The 18,279-nt window shown below is 37.3% G+C and overlaps 1 protein-coding gene across 1 annotated transcript in view; it reads left to right on the top strand.

Moving 5' to 3' along the window:
* Window positions 1-18,279, top strand: part of MTHFD1L (methylenetetrahydrofolate dehydrogenase (NADP+ dependent) 1 like) — a 156,496-nt gene that overhangs the window by 42,440 nt on the left and 95,777 nt on the right. Inside the window, exons 17-19 of the mRNA XM_034060760.1 lie at window positions 1,773-1,849; window positions 5,337-5,477; window positions 13,447-13,515. Of these exons, the coding sequence (XP_033916651.1) occupies window positions 1,773-1,849; window positions 5,337-5,477; window positions 13,447-13,515 (287 nt within the window). The remainder of the gene's footprint in view (window positions 1-1,772; window positions 1,850-5,336; window positions 5,478-13,446; window positions 13,516-18,279) is intronic.

Raw genomic sequence — 18,279 nt, 5'->3', positions numbered from 1 at the left:
GTTAATTCTTATGTTACTACTTCTAAACACAGATATAGGAATACTCCTGAAGAATGCATTCTGACCATGGTAAAAAAGCCAGAGTACCCCAGTGACCAGAAAAACTTCCAGGGTTAGTTATAATTTCATCATAGGGAGTGTTCAGGTTATATGATTGCACGAGGAAGGACCAGATAAAAAGCAGCCCACTGGCTGTCCAGGCTGGTGGGAAGGCTAGTTCCTACTCTCAGCAGTGTTTGAGTAGTAGGAAAAACATTTAGGTCTGCTTGTGGCTTCATGGTGGCATATGGTACCACAGCTTGGTATGAGGCTACTGCTTCCATGTAGCAGGCTCTGTTCTGGAATTTCTGCCAGTGCTGTAGTATATTATAGTATATAGTAGTGCTGTAGTATGACTATATATAAATAGAAATGGTTGCACCATCCCTTAAATGGAATTCCTGAAGAAAGTAGGGGCCTAAATACTATGTAGTCTGAAGAGTAAATACCATGAAGTCAGAAGGCACATATGGTATTTACAATGCTTCCACAAGAAATGGCCAAGTAGGGGAAGTGGCTTAAACCTTGCTTTTCTCTCAGCTCACTCACAACCCCAAACTGGTATTGTGTAGGTTAGAGATTCAAAGTCCCTCTTGTTCTTGGGGAGTCACAATGTCCTTTTCTGAAATTTGTTAATCTCCAAAAGCAGCAGGAAAAATGTGAGAAGGTGATTTCACTGACCTTCAGCGCAGAGAACTTCTCCAGAGGTTTCTTGATTCTCTGCTTCTAAATTAATAGGGCTCAAATCTACACCTAACATAAGATTGACATGATTGCCAAGCTACTGCATGAACTGATTTAGAGTATCTTCCACTCTTTCTTTTAGGGTCAGTGCAAATGAAAACATTTGTAGATCTAAAGAGCCCTTAAGAAAAGGGGAGCCCATTTTCACATACTGTAGGGATTGCCATTCCTGGGAAGGAGAGGTCTTGGAGTTTGGTCTCATTTTCTAACAAACAGAAGTATCCTCCTGATGTTTCTTCCTAATAAAACATCCCAATCAGTTTTCAGCAGATGAGAGAGCTCTTTTTCCTACAAAGGCACGTTAGAAATTGAGTGTTGTCAGTGCAGAACTGGAGAATTTGACTCGCAATGATAGTGAAGTTGGTAATTCCACAGGATGGCTTGGACATGCCCTTGCAATACCAAAAGTGTTTCCAGGTTAGAAGTACAATTGTCTAAAACTGAAGTTGTGTTAAATAGCAGATGGATGATCTTGGCAGTTGAAAAAAAAACTTCCTTTAGCTTCTGTGCAGCTGAATGTGGAATTAGTTACTGTAATGTGCATGAAAGTGGCTTGTCTGGAAGAACCAGTATGACAACATAATCATCCTTTAAAAGAGAAACAGACCAGGTTTAACCTACGTCATGCAGCCTTAACAAGTAAATGATGAAGCAGATGATTTGAAGTAAGCCTGAGGCACATTGTACCTACTAAGACAGTTTTCTGTTATGTAGGAAAATATTCAATTGTATGTTAGAATATAAGAATCTGTTAGCTTCAAATAGTGTTCAGAGAAATTGTATTTGAGTTATTTCAACCTGTCACCTAATAGTATCAATTAGAAGGGAGAAACCAAGTCAATGCTATTGCTGAAATGCAGGAGTGTGGCTGTCTGGTTACAGTGTTCAAGCAGCTGAATCTTACATGCAGATCAACAGGTATGCCTGGAATAAAACAGATACCTGAGTCTTTGCTAACATATTTTGCTTTTGCTATCCTCTTGTTTCAGTTGTGGATACAAATGACAGATTCCTGCGCAAAATAACAGTTGGGCAGGCAAATACAGAGAAAGGATTTATCCGTCAGGTATGTAAAGACAGTTAATATGTTCTGGACAGACTTTAGAGGCTGAGAGATGTTTCTGCAGTTCTTTCAGCATAATTCTTTGAATTGCAGTGCTAACATCTTTTGCTCTTTTATAGTATTCTTGTAGTGATACTGATTGTGTTAAGGAGTAACTGAGTCTGAAGTTTCAGAGCCTAGAAATTAATGCATATCACACAATGTGTTGAAAGCACTTGACAAAAATGCATGTTAGGGGTTGGACATTGTTGTCCTATGAGTATAAAAGGTGCTCTTATATTCTCATAAGGTTAATCTGTATGATTTTCCTTACTTTTTTAAGTCACTCAAACTAATTGAGTAGTATTTATGCAGGGGCAGGTCATGTGTTGCTGGTCCCATTGATGAGGACTGGAAATGACCATTAGCTTTCCTTCTTATGCATCTCAGCTTTGGGATCTAAACTGTAAGAACTTGGAGCATGTGCTTAATTTTAGTATGTGGGCTTAAGTGATACTTCAGAAAATGAGTATGTGTGTAAAAAAGCTAACCTATGTTGCTATATGAGAGCTTCTGGAAGTCAGTTAAAGAACTCACTGATAAATTGAAATCCAGACTTTTCCAGCACTATCTAAACAAGTGTTCCTAGTGTTGTGAGAGTGAATCAGTTTCTGAAACAATGCAGTGTGGAACAGGTGGAACAAAGTCATTGTGATGATGTGGATATAATTTGATGAAGATACTGTAATCTAACATTCTGAATCATGAAAATCTTGAAGTTCTGACTATTTTGAGGTGAATAGCTATTGCGGTAGAAATAATGCTTTCCTTAATTTTGGAAATTGTGTCTTACTTTTTCTTTAGCATTTCAGGTCTTTTCTAGCCTTTGTGCCCAAATAAAGAGAGCAAAAAGTAATGCTAGTATTTTTGCTCAATTCAGCAGGTTAAAACAGTCAAATTGGAGAGAAGAACTTAAAAAGGAAATCATAGAATTATAGAATGATTATGGTTAGAAAGGACCTTAAACAACATCTAGTTCCAGCCAACCCCCCTGTCCCCCACCATGGGCAGGGATGCCTTTCACTAGAAGTGCTCATTTGTTTTGGTTTTGCACACACGGGTCAGAGACTTTTCTGTCTATAACTTACATAAAGCTCAATATTGGCTTAGACTTATTTCTGATAATGGGTTGGGACTACAAAATATTATACTTGGTACAAGTTTCTTCAACACTTGAGACGTTTTCCTATGTTTAGATTTGTTTCAGTGTGAGTGTTAGCTTTGAGCGAGGTTCTGCCAGCCTTATTGTGAAGCATTTTACCACCATAATTTTACTGCTTATTTAAATGTGGGTTGTTTTATTATGGAGTACTAGTTCACATATGGCTGTCAAATGTTGCTTCTATACTGAAGTTTTGGCTGAAATTACCTTGATGCTTTTGGTTTCGATATGTTGGACTTATGCATACCCATTCACCTTTTAACATATACTTAGTGACTTGAGGTAACAGGAAAATTCTTTTCAGAGCCTAGCTGGAGATCCAGAGAAAACAGGACTTCATAGTTAACAGATGCATTTTATAAATATTTGGAGTGATGTTCTAGCACTCTTAAAATCAATGACACCTGTGTAAAATGGCAGAGCACAGCAGGCACAAAAGTCTGCATTTTAATGAACAGGGATGCTGTGGTTTCTAAAGAGTATTACATGACTGATGCCCTTGATCCTGCAATTGAATCCATGTGGGTGGATCCTTTCATCAACAGGGAACTGAATTTACAGCTGAGTCTTCTATCAGCACTTCATAGGTGTATAAAGGTTATTAGAGTTAAAACAGCACCTGCTAACAGTCTTTTGTGCCTGTTTTTTCAATTAAATTTTATGTCACTCTTTGAGTATCTACCTGGGGTTGTTTTTCCTGTCCTTTTGGGTTTATATAGAAACAGTGATAATAAAAACTTTTTTTTTGGTTTCCCAACAAAGTTAGATAATATTCTAGTATGTGACTTGGACATAGATTCCTCAGGCTTATTTCCTGTTTTACATATGCTGCAATGATGTACCGGGGACATTCTTAACTTCAGAAGAGATAGTAGCATCCATATCATCACAACACCAGCAATGTTCACTGTGTACACAGCTATTCTGTTATGTATAGAACTACTTCCAGTGAATACAGAAAATCTGCTTTGTGATTTCAGAATTTCATTTGAATCCCTACGCTGAATATCTCAATTACAGGATTATTTTTTGTCTTCTGTATATATCTCTCCCTGTCTGTGCCCAATGCAGAAAAGTGCTTCCGTGTCTTCAGAAGTTTTGACTAAACATGCAGATACATAGAGGTCAGCCTGAATATGGCTGCTTTGGGCTGTACCTGTCAAGACAATATAAAAGCAGAAATATAAGTTAAAAAAGGGAAGAAGCTGTTAGAGTAGTAGGCAAATGGATAGGACTGGTAAGGTACATGTTGAACAGTTCTCTGTGTAGAAGCTTCTTAAAAATAGGCAAAGCCTTCAATTTGAACAGGTTACTCTCGTATTAGTCAGTATGGGATACATCTAGTAAAGGTCTGATATAGAAACAGTCCTGAGGCTTTTTTACGTAGATAGTAGGATGTTGATGACTAAGTTTTTGCATAGGCTTTAACTGCTGGACATAGATTACTAAAGAAGCTGCAGAAGAATGCAGCCTCAACATTGCATTCCTATCGCATAATGCATTAAGGACTTTGCCTTCTCTGTTTACATCTGTTAGCATGTGGCCTGGGCTTTACTAATAGTGAATTAGTGCAAATACTGCTAACTGCAAGATTTTAAGGAAAAGTAAGGACCACAGCTTACATTGTTCTGAAACACAGCAGAGTATGGATGTATTTCTACAAGAGCAATAGAGCTGGTGCCACATGTAGTTCTTGGAGGGTTTTTTGACATATATTTGTTCATTAAAAAAAAATATGGGGGTGAAGGGCAAGATATATTTAACATTATCATAGGTCAAGCATGAGACCTAGCAGCATAAACTCTAAATTTTGAGTTTGTGTAGAAAATGAATGGTTAAATGTAGCAAGAATGTCTTTGAAATCAGAGTAAAAAACTTTTAGCGAGCATTATAGAAAGAAAAAGGAAAAAACAAACAAACAAAACCCAGCACAATGCTGTGCTTATGCCAGTAAAGCACAGAACACATCTGGTGATTTTTTTTTTTTGCCACAGAAAAAAAATTATTGGTTCCCATAGAGGGTTAAGGATACTGCGAGCCAAGAGGCTAAGCACTCTGCAAACTGGTCCCCAAGTAAATGGAGTGTAACAGAGTACATTAACGAAGGAATATAGACTAAGTGTTTAAAGTTACTGTAGTCTGAGCAATCTCAAAAGCCTCAGGTTACACTTTAGAACTCATTTGAATTCCAGTGTGAAATCAGTCTTTCCTGAGGTTAGTCCTGATGATTCCCTGTGAGTACTTGACCTGACTTTGATTTGGTTCATGATTCTCACTTCTATTTTACAGGCTCAGTTTGATATTGCTGTTGCAAGTGAAATTATGGCCATCCTGGCACTTACCACCAGCCTTCAAGATATGAAAGAGAGACTGGGGAAAATGGTGGTGGCTAATGACAAGAAAGGAGAACCGGTAACAGCAGAGGACTTGGTACGTTCAGTGCTGTAGAGACCTGTGAATAACCTCTGATGCATTTTTTTTTTTTTGCCTCTTGAACCATTAAAAAGACAGGTGCATGCCAAGGATTTTGCTTTGAACAGCAGTCAGATATCAAAGAAAGATCTTCTGGGCCAAAACTTGCTTGCAATGAGAACAAGATGTAGAGCTCATTCTTCCAGCTCTCTGGTAACATCTGGTTCTGGGAGTCTCTGTTCTCCATAACATACTTGGTTAGTTTTCTGCAATTCTTAAGGCAAACAAATTTGGTGCTGGAGGGAGTCAGAATGTGGGCTCCTATTTGAGAGAGCCGGTAATGTTTGCTACTGTACTTGTAAAGTGTGTTCAGATGTTACAGTGATAGTTACCACATGAAGGCTTATACCACTGAATCAGAATGGAAACAAGCTATTCTTAATTCTCATATTGCTGACAGTGCTTGGGACAGGGTGTCCTGGGTTCAGCTGTAACAGTTATTTTTCTGCTTCTTAATAGCTAGTGCAGTGCAGTGCTGTGGAGGGACTAATGACACAGTGTTATCTCTTCACATCATTAAGATTTGTCTTCCTTACCTTCATTAGTTAGTTGCTGTTTTCTCATTCCCTACTTCAGCTTCTGAGTCAATATGCTCTTCCTTTGTATCATATTCTAGCCCTTATAGCCAGGCTATGAGTCAGTAAATGGGGGCTGGAAACTCACACTTTTGTCTATAGCAGGTTCTGGTGGAGCCAGAAGCTACCAGTTAACTCTTGCAGTCCAGCTGTATGGCAGGAATAGGCTCACTGTGATTGGAACTAGTTTATTGTAACATTACATTACTTGAATTTTGAAGCCTAATTGCAAAATTAAATTCATATATTGCAGATTGACAGCACACTTTAAATACAGTAAATCTGATAATGCTTTGCTTTATGTTTTTTTTTTTTCTCATCTAAGTATATCCTTTTAGCAACTGCAACGTCTTGGAGCCATGCTGTTGGCAGTGACTGTCTGATTCACACAGACTTTGTGTGTTTTTTTCCTGTTTGTCCCTTTTATGTGGACACCTGCACAAATTTACTGCATGTTTAGAATAAGTAAAGGGACCATTATCCTGGATTGTCAGCAAATCCACAAGCCAGGAATACCTTCACATGGCCTTAATGGATTCCAGTTTAATAAGGAAATGAAAACATAACATTGGGCTTGACTGGATTTAAGATTGAAATTAATATAAGGGTACCAAAATTTCTAAGTACAGTCAGCATTAAAATTCAAAGTAAATTAACTATTCCCAATTATGTGGGAGAAATTAAGAACTACATTTACTATTCTACCTGTTGAAGTTTTGATTTTCCTTTTCAGTTGCATAACTTTATCTTGGCCAAATGGAGGGAGGTGGGGAATGAGCTACCTTGTAATGCATATGCAAAAACCTTGAAATCATTCAGTGTCAGAATTAAAGCTACATTTAAAATACATTATTTTAATCTTGATGCTACTTTCACATGAAGGCAATTCAGCATATTAATATTGCAAAATATTTAACCTGTCTTTATCCACTTAATACTAATTAGTTTGCTGAATGAAAGCATTTGCTTTTCTGCAGTTTGTTTCAGCTATAGGTGCTCTGTGGAAATATGATGTTAGGGCTGAAATTATGAACTGTGCACAAAGAACTGTAAAATTTTTCCACTAAGATAAAAGTAGACCTCAGCAAAATAGTATTACTTCAGTTTTCTTTGGCCTTTATTTAAATAAACTTCCCATGCTTAGTGCCTCAGTCATTTGAGAGTGTCACTTGTGGAGAACATGTGTTCCTAGTTCTTCTTTAAAGCAGTGTTCTATATTATACAATAGAAGAACTGCCCAGAATAAAATATTCACCCGTATCAAGGATGTATGACCATCTGCAGCTATGCTGCTGCATTCTTTTTCTTCTGCAGGCCCCCTTCTTCATACCATGCACAGGGAAAACTTGGGTGCATGTCATGATTGTGGAGTGCAGAAACTCCTACCTCCTTTGTTGTGGAGTGTATTGCAAATGAGGATGAGAACTCTGGGAAGAATAGGAAGGTGATTTCATCATTAAGGCAGAAAAATACCTTTTTAGAGGATTAACTTCTACTTCACAAAGCTTATGTGTGATGCTGTGTCCATATAAACTGGTTCTTACAGTCCATGAGGAGTTATGCATTCTTCAACCTGGGTTGATACCCAGGAGCTAAACAGATGATATCTGTGGAAAGAGTGGAACACCACCAAGAACTTAGAACCAGGTCTTAGGCTGAGCATCCAGAATTGGTAAATACTTTTGAGTCTGATCCTTGTTGGTGCTGATTTCTCTTCTGAAAACAGGAACAATTGTTCATTTCTGCGGGCTTATTAATATTGGTGAAGAAGTTGGATGCCATAGTGTTGGGACTTAAATGTCAGAAAAGGAAATTAGTAGTGGGTTTTCTTGCTAAGAGTTCTTTATCAAATTTAATACTGCCTATTTTGTACAGGTAGAGAGCTAATGAATAACTGTACTGTGCTTGTGAAAAGTGAACTGTATAAAGTTGAATCCTCTGGAAACAATAGCCAGAGATCTATAATCAAAGCCCACATTGTGTCATAATTCATATGTACAAAGAAGGTAAATTTCAATTCTGTCTGGTAGCATTTCATCTCTGTTCCCGATTTCTTCCTACAGGTGGTCAGTTTTTCTGAACTGCTGTTTCTAGACTGTAAACACAGTGTCTACTCTTCCCCCTGCTCCTTTTGCTGCCTATGTTGTTACTATTCTTCTGCAAGCCCAGCTTTTACCCCTCTTTATTTGGACTTCACAAGTTGTATCTCTTTCTTGTATATGTTAGGAAAGGATTCCTCTGAGATCCAGGAGAAGAGATCTTTGCTTGTGGCCCAGATGTCCAGACCTAGAGCTGGTCCATCCTGGTTCAGTACTGTAGATAACTGTAGTGGTTACACCTAGGCTGCAATACGTGGCACATTGAGACTAGCGCTTTCTGGGCAGGATAGGGCAAGGCTAAGTGTTCACTAGTGAGTATCTGTGAGCTGCAATTTTTGTTCTCCCAGTGTTTATATCTCAGGCAAATCTTCAGATGTGGTAAGAGATTTTATGCTAAGCCATTCTCCTCCCACATGTTCATCCTTTTTTGAGTCAGGATCAGAGAGGAGGTAAAGCTTTATAGCTCAGAAAGGAAAGATGTCAAGTCAGCTGAACATGGGAAACCCAGAATACAACATTTTTGAATGCTCTCAGTCCAAGACAGTTAAATCATTTTGCCTTAAATTTTCGTTTTTAAAAATCTAGTTTAAAAGCTTGAATCTATCCTAGCCACTTGACATGGAACATTTTAGCTCAAAGAACTGCAATTGGCTATAGTTCTAACAAATTTGAAAGGCAGCTTTATCAAGGGAAGTAGCACACAACCTGAATAATATGTGGTAGTCAGTCTACCTGTCACTTAAAAAATTCTAGGGTTCATGTACTATATATACTACCTGGACTGAAATTATGCAAGTTAAATGTTTGACAGTAATCTTTAGTTTGTTGGAATCTACATGAACCAAAACCGCTAAACCCTTCCCTGTGATTTGTTTCCAGATATACACACAGTATACTTCACAAAAACACAGTTGCTCTTAATTTTGACTTTATATGCAATATATTTATAATGATAAAATAGTAAAAGCCTAAAATACACATTAGCAGATATAAACCAGATGCAGAGGCAGGATTGGAGTAATAGAAAAAAGATAAATTGAATAATTCATGAATTGAGAAGACTCCTTCCACAAGAATAATGTATTAGATATCTGTCCTCTGTAATGGAACATACAGAAGTCTTTGCCAAAATGTGGTGCTCATTGTATGGAATTCTGAAGACTGAATTGCTTTTTGGCTTTTACAGTGTAGTAGAATTTTGATGGACACATTTTTATGTGAAACTAAATGGGTATGTGTGCCCTAGATCAGTGTTTCAACAGCTATGAAAAATATTTAATAAGTTTGTCACTGTTTTTTTAAGTAAGACTTCTTTTCGGCTTACTTTCTATGCCATACAGTTAGATTTCAGTAATTTCAGAACCAAAAGAAAATAGCTTCATATTTACTGTTATAAATGATCTATCAGCTGAATGAATATATATTGTTCTCTGGTTAATCAGAAACATTGTGTGCATACTTTGCTTTAAATAAAAGTAGTTGCTGTCCTCCTCAGCTTACAGTTTAGGGTTTAGTTTTTTACAGAACCGATATTGCAGAAAAATATTATTGTTTTGTTAGAGATGGTAGTTTCAAATGAAGGGAAGTTACAAGTACTTCATTATTTTTCTTAGAAAGAAAAGGGGTTTTCTCTGCCCTTCAGTCTTTGTAACCCTTATTCATTTCACAGTAGTTGCTCTCAATCACCTTCCTTGTCATCTAATGTTAGCTTTCATTTGCACTCTTGATAGACTTCAGAAAGTGCTCCACTGGAAGTTGCTTTGAAAATGTTTCAATTTTTTATCCAAGTTTGCCTTTTCTGTGTAATTTATTTTGTGCTCTGTGATCTTGGTGTCTTGGGGAGTGTACTTGCCCTGATGGCTGGTGGATATATGGAACGGGTATTATTTTCAGAAGTACTTGGGATTAGTTCCAGGAGGGAACCCAAGAGAGTTGGCTGTCTGTATACATTTGATTTGGAGTCCTGCTTCTTTCTCCTGACAATGAGTTATTGGAAAGCTAATGATTCTTGGGCTTTCATATGCCTAATTAGTGTGTAACTGTCTAAGCCTTTAATTCTTTTATGAAAAGTTTATCTACCTTCTCTGAATTGGAAATGGAAAGCTGATTCTTTAAACAGCTTTGAGAATAAGATCCAGGATTTTCAGTGAGCTGTGGGAATTGTTTGCTAGCTGCTTGGAGGACTGGGGATATGAAGGAATGAACACTTGATACTGACAGCATCATGTCAGGTAGACATGAAAACTTTATTGTCTGTTTAACTTTTAAGGACTGTTGTTGACACCAAGCCTGTTTAAGAACTATGAAAGGCAGATAGATATGATGTGTGCTAATTGGAGTCTTTCCATCTTTTTTCTTTGCTTGCAGCTTCAGATACAGTGAGTTGTGTCCAGGATACATACCTAATGGGGATGAAGTTTCCCAAAAATGTTGAAAAACATGGGAATTATTTGGGTTTTTTGCTTAACTGGTTTTTTTTTCAGATTAGTGAAGAACTATCAGAAAGCAAAGGAGATAGGATGTGAGCCATTGTTAGCTGTGGGGGGAGTGTCCTGATTTTATTTTATTTTTTGCTTCTCCCTCAAAGTTTTTTTTCCAGTCAGCATGGCTTGGATCCGCACATAGCTGTTTGCGTGCTCACTTTAAATGAGCTGGTGGTCTTGTCCAGTGTGAAGTAGAAAACAACCCCCTACATGGATGGCTACAGTTGGCATGAGTTAAGACTTGTCAGTCCATAGGCAGTTTTTCCAAGAAGAGCGTTAAGACTGATCCATGGCTGTTCAGGTGGTTAACCTCACCATTGACCAGCTGGAAGATCTGATGTAGTTTTCCATTTGACTGTTCTTCTCCAGAAAGTTGAATAGCTATTACAATGGTTTTTAATGTGGTAAGACTGTAAACTGTCTTAGTGTTCATGTGTCAGAAATGTTTGGCAGCTGTTTCTGTTTTAGCATAATGATGAATAATTTTTGCTATATGATGGTGGAAAACCTGAGATACAGGAGGAAAATGTAAAATTAACTAACTTTTTCCTTCAGATATTTCTGTTACCTGTAACCTCCTGACTAGTGTGTGTACATGGTTCTGCTTTTCATGAGATAGAAGTTGAACAATTTAACTAGCTGGCATATTTTGTGTTGCTAGCAACTAGTGATGAGCATTATTTCCTTCATCTGGGGGGTGGGAGCAGAAGAATGGTTCTTCTGGTCTGAGAAATTCTTTCTCAGTTGGCTGCTGAATCAATCAAAGAGCAAGAAAAGGCTTATGGATGTGCTCAATAAGTGTATTGCACACTGTGGGTTCTTTTTCTCTTTTTTCATGAATTAAAATTCTGCACTGTGATCAATGGGAAAAAATATTTTTTTAATATAAATTAATAGGATTAAAAACTAGTCTTTAATGGATAAATCACTAGGATTTAGATGTGTTTCATACTGAGATTGTTCTATTTAGTATTCTGTTTTGTAAGTGCTTCAGATCTGGAAATCAGTCAAATAGGTTTTATAAAACAAATTGTTATATTGAACAGATTTAAATTTTAATATCCTAAGAAATAGGGCCACTTTAGAAAGACTTTTACAAATTACTGAAATACAAGAAATCAAAGGCAATAGCAATGGCAGTTATTTTTGCATGGTCCTAAAAAGAAAATTAATTCATGAATAAAATACTGAAGTTACATTTTATTCCAGTAGCAGAAAATTTTGGAGGATACTGGTTAAATGAAGCATTATGAAACATTGTTGAGATTTGTTCTGCAGCTTTCGGTTCTTTATCTAAAATAATTAGTTTATAATCTTACCAATTAAAACAATCTGCAACTCTTAAGAAGCCAGTGGGAGTGAAAAGCATCAATTATTTAATTTCACTTTTTAACACATTTTTCCTTTTACTTGTATTTAGGGAATAAATACATTAGTTTAATTTTTATCTGAGGCCAAATTTTATGCTTCATTTTCTTTTGAAGTCTGTATTCAGATATGATGCTTAGAAAGGGGAAACTAGAATTTGTATAAAATACTGCACTTATGTAATCACTGGGTACTTTTATGTGTCTTATCTGTCTGTCATTAGAATTTGCACACAGAGTCTGATTATTCAAATTTGGGGTTAGATGGCAGGTGCCATGTTGAGAATTATACAGGTGCTTTTTTCATGCTGTTCTTTATTTGAAAGTTATTGTTTAGCTCTTAATAAGCTACCTGTATAATGGAGCTATGTTTTTCAGTCTTCATTTTGAACTGTTCGTGACAGCTAGTATTTTTATTTGGGTTTAATGTTCTTTTCAGTACAACAGTGTATTAAATAAAAGTTTTGTGTTCTCTAGCAAGTCTATGAGACACTCAGTACTACATTCATTTTTTATTCATGATTTATTTCAAAACAAGACACATCTCAAAATCAAAATAATTTAGGAATAAACTGGAATGTATGTGGTTTCTAGATAGCACTCTACATATAGTCTGATAGTGATGTGCACACTGTAGGCAATTTTTCTAAAATTGGCATTGAAATTTGGTGTAGGGGGTCTTTATTTTAAATTCAGTCAGTATGAAATTTGTACTTAATGTCAAGTAAAATTTTTAGGGAGAAGTAGTACAACAATTTGCTCTGCTCCTATTTTCCTCTCATTATCACAGTACAGCATCTCTAACTTTTAATCTTGTGATGTATCCATTATCTACCGCTAGTCAACTCTGTGTCTACTTTCATCTTGTGTCTATTATGTATATATTTGTACAAGTCTTGAAAAATACCCCTTCTGGTTGCTACTAGCTATTGATTCATGCTATCGATTCCTTCGTGAAAGAAAAAAAAAGTCATTTCTTTAGGCATTTTTAGCAAGTTATTGCCTTCTTGTTTTCTCAGGACTAAATGGCCTTTGATTCCTCTTCATCTTGTGTTCCCATGAACATCCTTATGCTGATCACTTAATAATTCTGTTTCTGGTCTGTCCATGAAATAGGAAGAATATTTACCTACTGCCTTTTTAAGTATATTCAGAACAAAATCATTACTATTTCTGGCACACTGTGTAGACAGAGTATGTTAGAAATCTTGAGGTAACGTCTGCATAAATTCTTTATGCAACACCGTAGCCCTGCTTATTCATAATAGTCTATGAAAAAAGTTTCTTTCTCTCCTTTGAACTGTAAGGTCTTTTCCCTGTTTTAACTGTAAGCTTAAGTGTAACTTCAGAATGTTGCACCTTAGAATTGACTTCCTTAAAATGTGGACTCTCTTGTGTTTTAGGGAGTAACAGGTGCTTTGGCAGTTCTGATGAAAGATGCAATTAAACCCACACTAATGCAGACATTAGAGGTGAGTATGGTTTCTGATACCTCCCCTTCTCCAGCTTTCAAGTTCCATATGTGCTAGTCATGCTTCTCTCCACTGACTGCGCTTAATTTTCAAGTTTCAAACCACCATCTTGCTATAGTTCCTTCAGGGACTAAATGAAGGTTTGCTGACCTGTGAGAGGAATGTTTTACACATACCCTAGTGAGCTTTCTTCCAGCAGCTCAAAGAACACAGGACTAGTACACCCTACCATTGTGTCTGGGCCATCTAGTATTGCCTTTCCAATAGTAATTTGAATGATGAACAGTGTTCGTGTGGAGAGGGAAGAAACAAAATGGGGAAATGATGAAGCTGTTTTGAAAATAAATGCATTTGGAGAAAAAAATAATGTATATTATTGAAAGTTTGAGCATCAAAATTACATAGCTGGAATATTTCACAACAATTCCTGATATGGTGAAAAGTTGAATAATGTAGAAACATGCAAGTGCAATCCTGGGTTGGTAAAAGTTTTCTACATCATGTCAAAGTGGCAACTACCTTTTTACTTTTATGTTTGGATGGGAAGAACTTCCTACTCTTGGGGAATATTAGAAAAATAGAACTTGTCTGTGTTATTTTACTGTAGCCATCTTAATTATTTTCTCTTGCAAAGAATATCTGTTCTTTCCTGTGGCAGTAAGAAGAATGTATGTGTGTGTCAGAACTTAATATACCATCTAATAGCAGCAGAAACTGGAGGTCACATAGCATCAAGAATGTCACAGCTTTAACTGTGTTAAATCACCACTTGGATAACATTGTGTGCACTAAGCATCAGTGACAAGGTAGCTTTGATTCTTAGTGTTTAGTCTGCATCACTCTATTTGGACTTTCTATATCTGTTAGAAAAAAATGTGGTTTTGTTGTAGTGTTCTAAAAGACAATTGTAAATGTCAGAAGAGTTTCATTTGATCGATAGGCATTTGGTCTGGGACTTGTATGCTTTCTTTTTTTTTCTTTTTTTTTTTTTTGCACTGCACTTCTTTATATTCACATTTCTGTGTGATTAAATTCCCAGCCTTTATGTGGTATTTTCTAGTCTAATCTATGCTGTGGCTGAAATATCTGCCAAGTTTCATCAAACACTGTTGCTTGCTAGAAGGAGCTCAACCGCAGAATCTGAGGGTATTTTTCCAAAAAATTCTCACAAAGTTATTTTTACAAAGGCAGACTAAAGCAGCTGAGAAAGCTTCATGCTCTACTCCTGCCATTTGAGACTCAAACACAAACTCTTTGAGTACCTGTTGGTTTGCAGGCTGTCACCTATCCAAGAACAGAAAACTCCAGTTTATCTAAATGTTTCTCAAGATTGTGCTTTGTTTTGGCTGATGTATGTCTCTTGGACTGTGTCATTCTTCTTGTGTGGACATGCAATGGCCTACTCTGTTACTGCCCATGCTGCTGTTGCTGTCCATGAGCCTCAAGCTTGTGTCATGTCCCATTTTGTGAATAAATACATTTAATTGTTATTAATTATTCATGTAAATATCTTTAAGAGGCGCTAATTTTAATAGCTTTTTTTTCAAAAGAGAAACAAGGAAGCTATTTTGCCCTGAACATCTGAATGCAGCATAGTGATCCACCTGTGAGTTTAGAGCTCTCCAGCATGACAGATTTTAAGGCAAAGTAATCCTACTGTACACTGATGTGGTGGATGTAAGAATGTCTCATCTGCTGTAGGGAATGACATATTTCTGATGAGTGTCTTTCTTCTCACAAACCAGAAATGTGGAGACTTGAAACCTAAAATGCACTTGCTAATAAGTATCATCCACAAGAAGAAGGATCTTGTAAGTTTCCAAAGAGGCTACCAGTAATAATTGGGCAACTTAATCTTAATCCTTTCAGTGAGAACAAGTTCTCCATACAAGCATAAAGCAACATCTCCATGACTTGACAACAGTGACATTAGTAATGATCCTACAGCACACAGGTGGTGGAAGACTGGAATAATACAATTAAGAGAACAGAAGCAGCTCAGACTGTGCCCTGGACCCATCCTGCAACTAGGGATGAAACTCTTCACCAGAGCAGGTCTTCTGGTCACTTTGGTATTGAGAAGCGGCAAAAAAGACTGCCAGAGGAGGTGGAGCAGGAGATCTTCTGGATTACTTCCAGCTGATACTGACAGTTAATTTGGCATCATTTATAAGTGATAGTGTCTGTGAGTAGCAGCAGCTGAGATACCCATTGCAGAGATAGCTGCTGTTCTCTGTGATCAGGCCAAGAGCCTGGGAATTGTGTTAAGCTGTGGAGATCTGAGGACTTGCTTCTAAGGGCTTGTGAAAGGGGAGAACACTGACCTACTCATTAGATTTGCATCAGCTTTACGTTGGCATCTGTGTGCACTGTAGAAGAGGTTCACAAGGTCATAAATCAAAAATGACCGAATGCCAGTCCTGCATGGAACTGAACTGGCAAGTCATGACAATGCTTTTCTTCATATGTGAATTGATGTGTGTGTTTCAATTTGCTGTTTTTCAAAGAGGTTTCTTGGTGGGATGATTTCCATCAGAAATCTGCTACTGTCACCAGAAATGCTGCTTCAAGACATAAAGTGATTGACAGTACTTTATATGCAGGAGTGACACTGAAACCTCAGGATGGGAAACACGATGCACTCCACCTTCAGTAACTGCAGGCTTCAGTAGAACTTGTATCCAATGCTGTAAAACTGAGATGACTTTGGAATGTACAAAATGATTTCATGGTATTTATCCACGTTTGTCATGACAGATTTGTTTCCTTGTGAACTGATCCCTTAATGGTTAGCATTTATTTATACCACGCATAACAGAGGAACTGCTCTATGGGACAGCTCTTTGTAGTTGCATGCTGGCTGCTCTGGGACAGTCTGCTCATGTTACATTTGAAGTGTCACTCAGTAAAGATGAGGGGAGGATGGAAATAAGTATTATAAACAGCCTTCTAGCAGCCAGATAACTTCAGATATTTACTGACATTCTGGGTTTATTTTCTCATACTGAAACTTAGATAGTAACATTTCCTGTACCGAGATCAGTCAGCAGAATGCATCCCTGCACCACTGTTTCTCCATATAGTTTATTAAGAGTGTATCAAAAATAAGTGGTACTGTGCAGAGTGGGATGGATGGGCTGACAGAGAGTCACTGAAGCTGGCCCAAGAAGACATTGTTGTCCCTGTTCCAAGGTGTGCCTGAGGCTCCTGAGGTCCTACTGGAGTTCCCTCCCTTCAGTACCTAGACTGTATTTATTTCAGGATTGCCCTTCAAAAAAGAAAAAACCAACCTAACAACATTCAAATGGCTCCTTTTCTTTTGGTTGATTTCAGAACTCCAGGGGAGCATCTGTCCATGCCAGTGGTTTAGTAGTTTGTTTGGATTTCAAGTTAGTGGCAGGGGCCCCTTGCCTACCACTATTCTGGATGTTGGATCCCACAGTCAAAATTTCCTTCCTACCCTGTTGTGTGGATGAACTCTTGGAAGCACAATTGCACCAGGAACATTCTGGGAGACCCTTCTGGTCCCCTCTCTGCTTAGTTATCAGAGTATGGGCTGGGCTGCCTTCTTACCAGCTGTGGTTGTGCTTCCGTGCATTGCATCTGCTCATGTGTGTGCTGGGCTCTAATGAGAGCAGCCTTGTAAAAGCTTGCCACAAGAAATTAAAGACTTAGAAAAGTAAAATTGAACTTAGTGAGTGATAAAACACAAATCAGAATATATTCAAATATGGATTTGAACCTGGTAGCTGAAAACAGCATCTGGATTAAAATACTGGATTAAAGTAGATGTGAAACTTTTATTTTGTGTAAGGTACAAGCTAGGGTAATAGGGGTAATCTTTTATTTTGCACAACACCTCCCATTATGTTGATGCCCAGATATTAGAAGAAGCTTTGAAAGTGTCCATAGGTCAAGTTAAATTTTTACATAACTATGCAAAATCCCAATTGATATTGCATTGTGTGGCCGTTAGCAGATAGAAAACAGGGGAAAAAAATACTCCTAAGCAAACACCGTGAAGTCAGTGTGTTCTGATGACAACAGTCTACATCATTCCTCTTGTTACAGAACATGATTTCTGGTTTGTTTACCTTTTCTGCCCCTGTTTCTTCTCTAAAATAGATGAGGCAAAGTTGTCTTGAGTTGTAGCTTAGTTACATAGGTTTTGGAGAATATCCCACACCCCTATGTATGCATATTCTCCCCTTTCCACTCTTAATTAAAAAACCAAAACAAAACAAACATAAAAACCTGAACAAAACAACACCCAATTTATTAAAACAAACCTGAAGTTTAATGTGCCAGAAGCTAAAAATTATTTGTCTGAACAAAACAATTAATTACATATAATTACTCCTAAAGGAAGTAACAAGATGTTTCTTGTTGATGTTTTCATGTGATTTGTATTCAGCATTACTGAAACAGGAAAATCTGTTTTCTATAGTTAGGAGTATTTCATTACTGTAATCAAATTTTTCTGGTATTTTATGGAAAATATGGGCATTTTTATCTGTGCAGGTTGTTTTCTTAAGCACTAGATGGGACACACACACACACAACCAACTTCTGTGGTTAATAGTTTCCATGTTGTGGTTCATGGGGCTGTTGGATGTGATCTACAGCTGATCCATGGAACACAGTTCTCCTTAGTTGGTGTTTCTGGTCAAAATTGAGGAAGATTGCCTTGTAGGTTGGCAGTAACTCCTAATACAGAACGTATAAAGAACATTGATGGTGATAATCTAAAGTTGTCTCCTTACC

Source organism: Melopsittacus undulatus, chromosome 3, assembly GCF_012275295.1.
Source record: "Melopsittacus undulatus isolate bMelUnd1 chromosome 3, bMelUnd1.mat.Z, whole genome shotgun sequence".
Classification (NCBI taxonomy): Eukaryota; Metazoa; Chordata; class Aves; order Psittaciformes; family Psittaculidae; genus Melopsittacus; species Melopsittacus undulatus.
The sequence above is the reverse complement of the archived record's forward strand: the minus strand, read 5'-3'. Positions and strand labels throughout refer to the sequence as shown.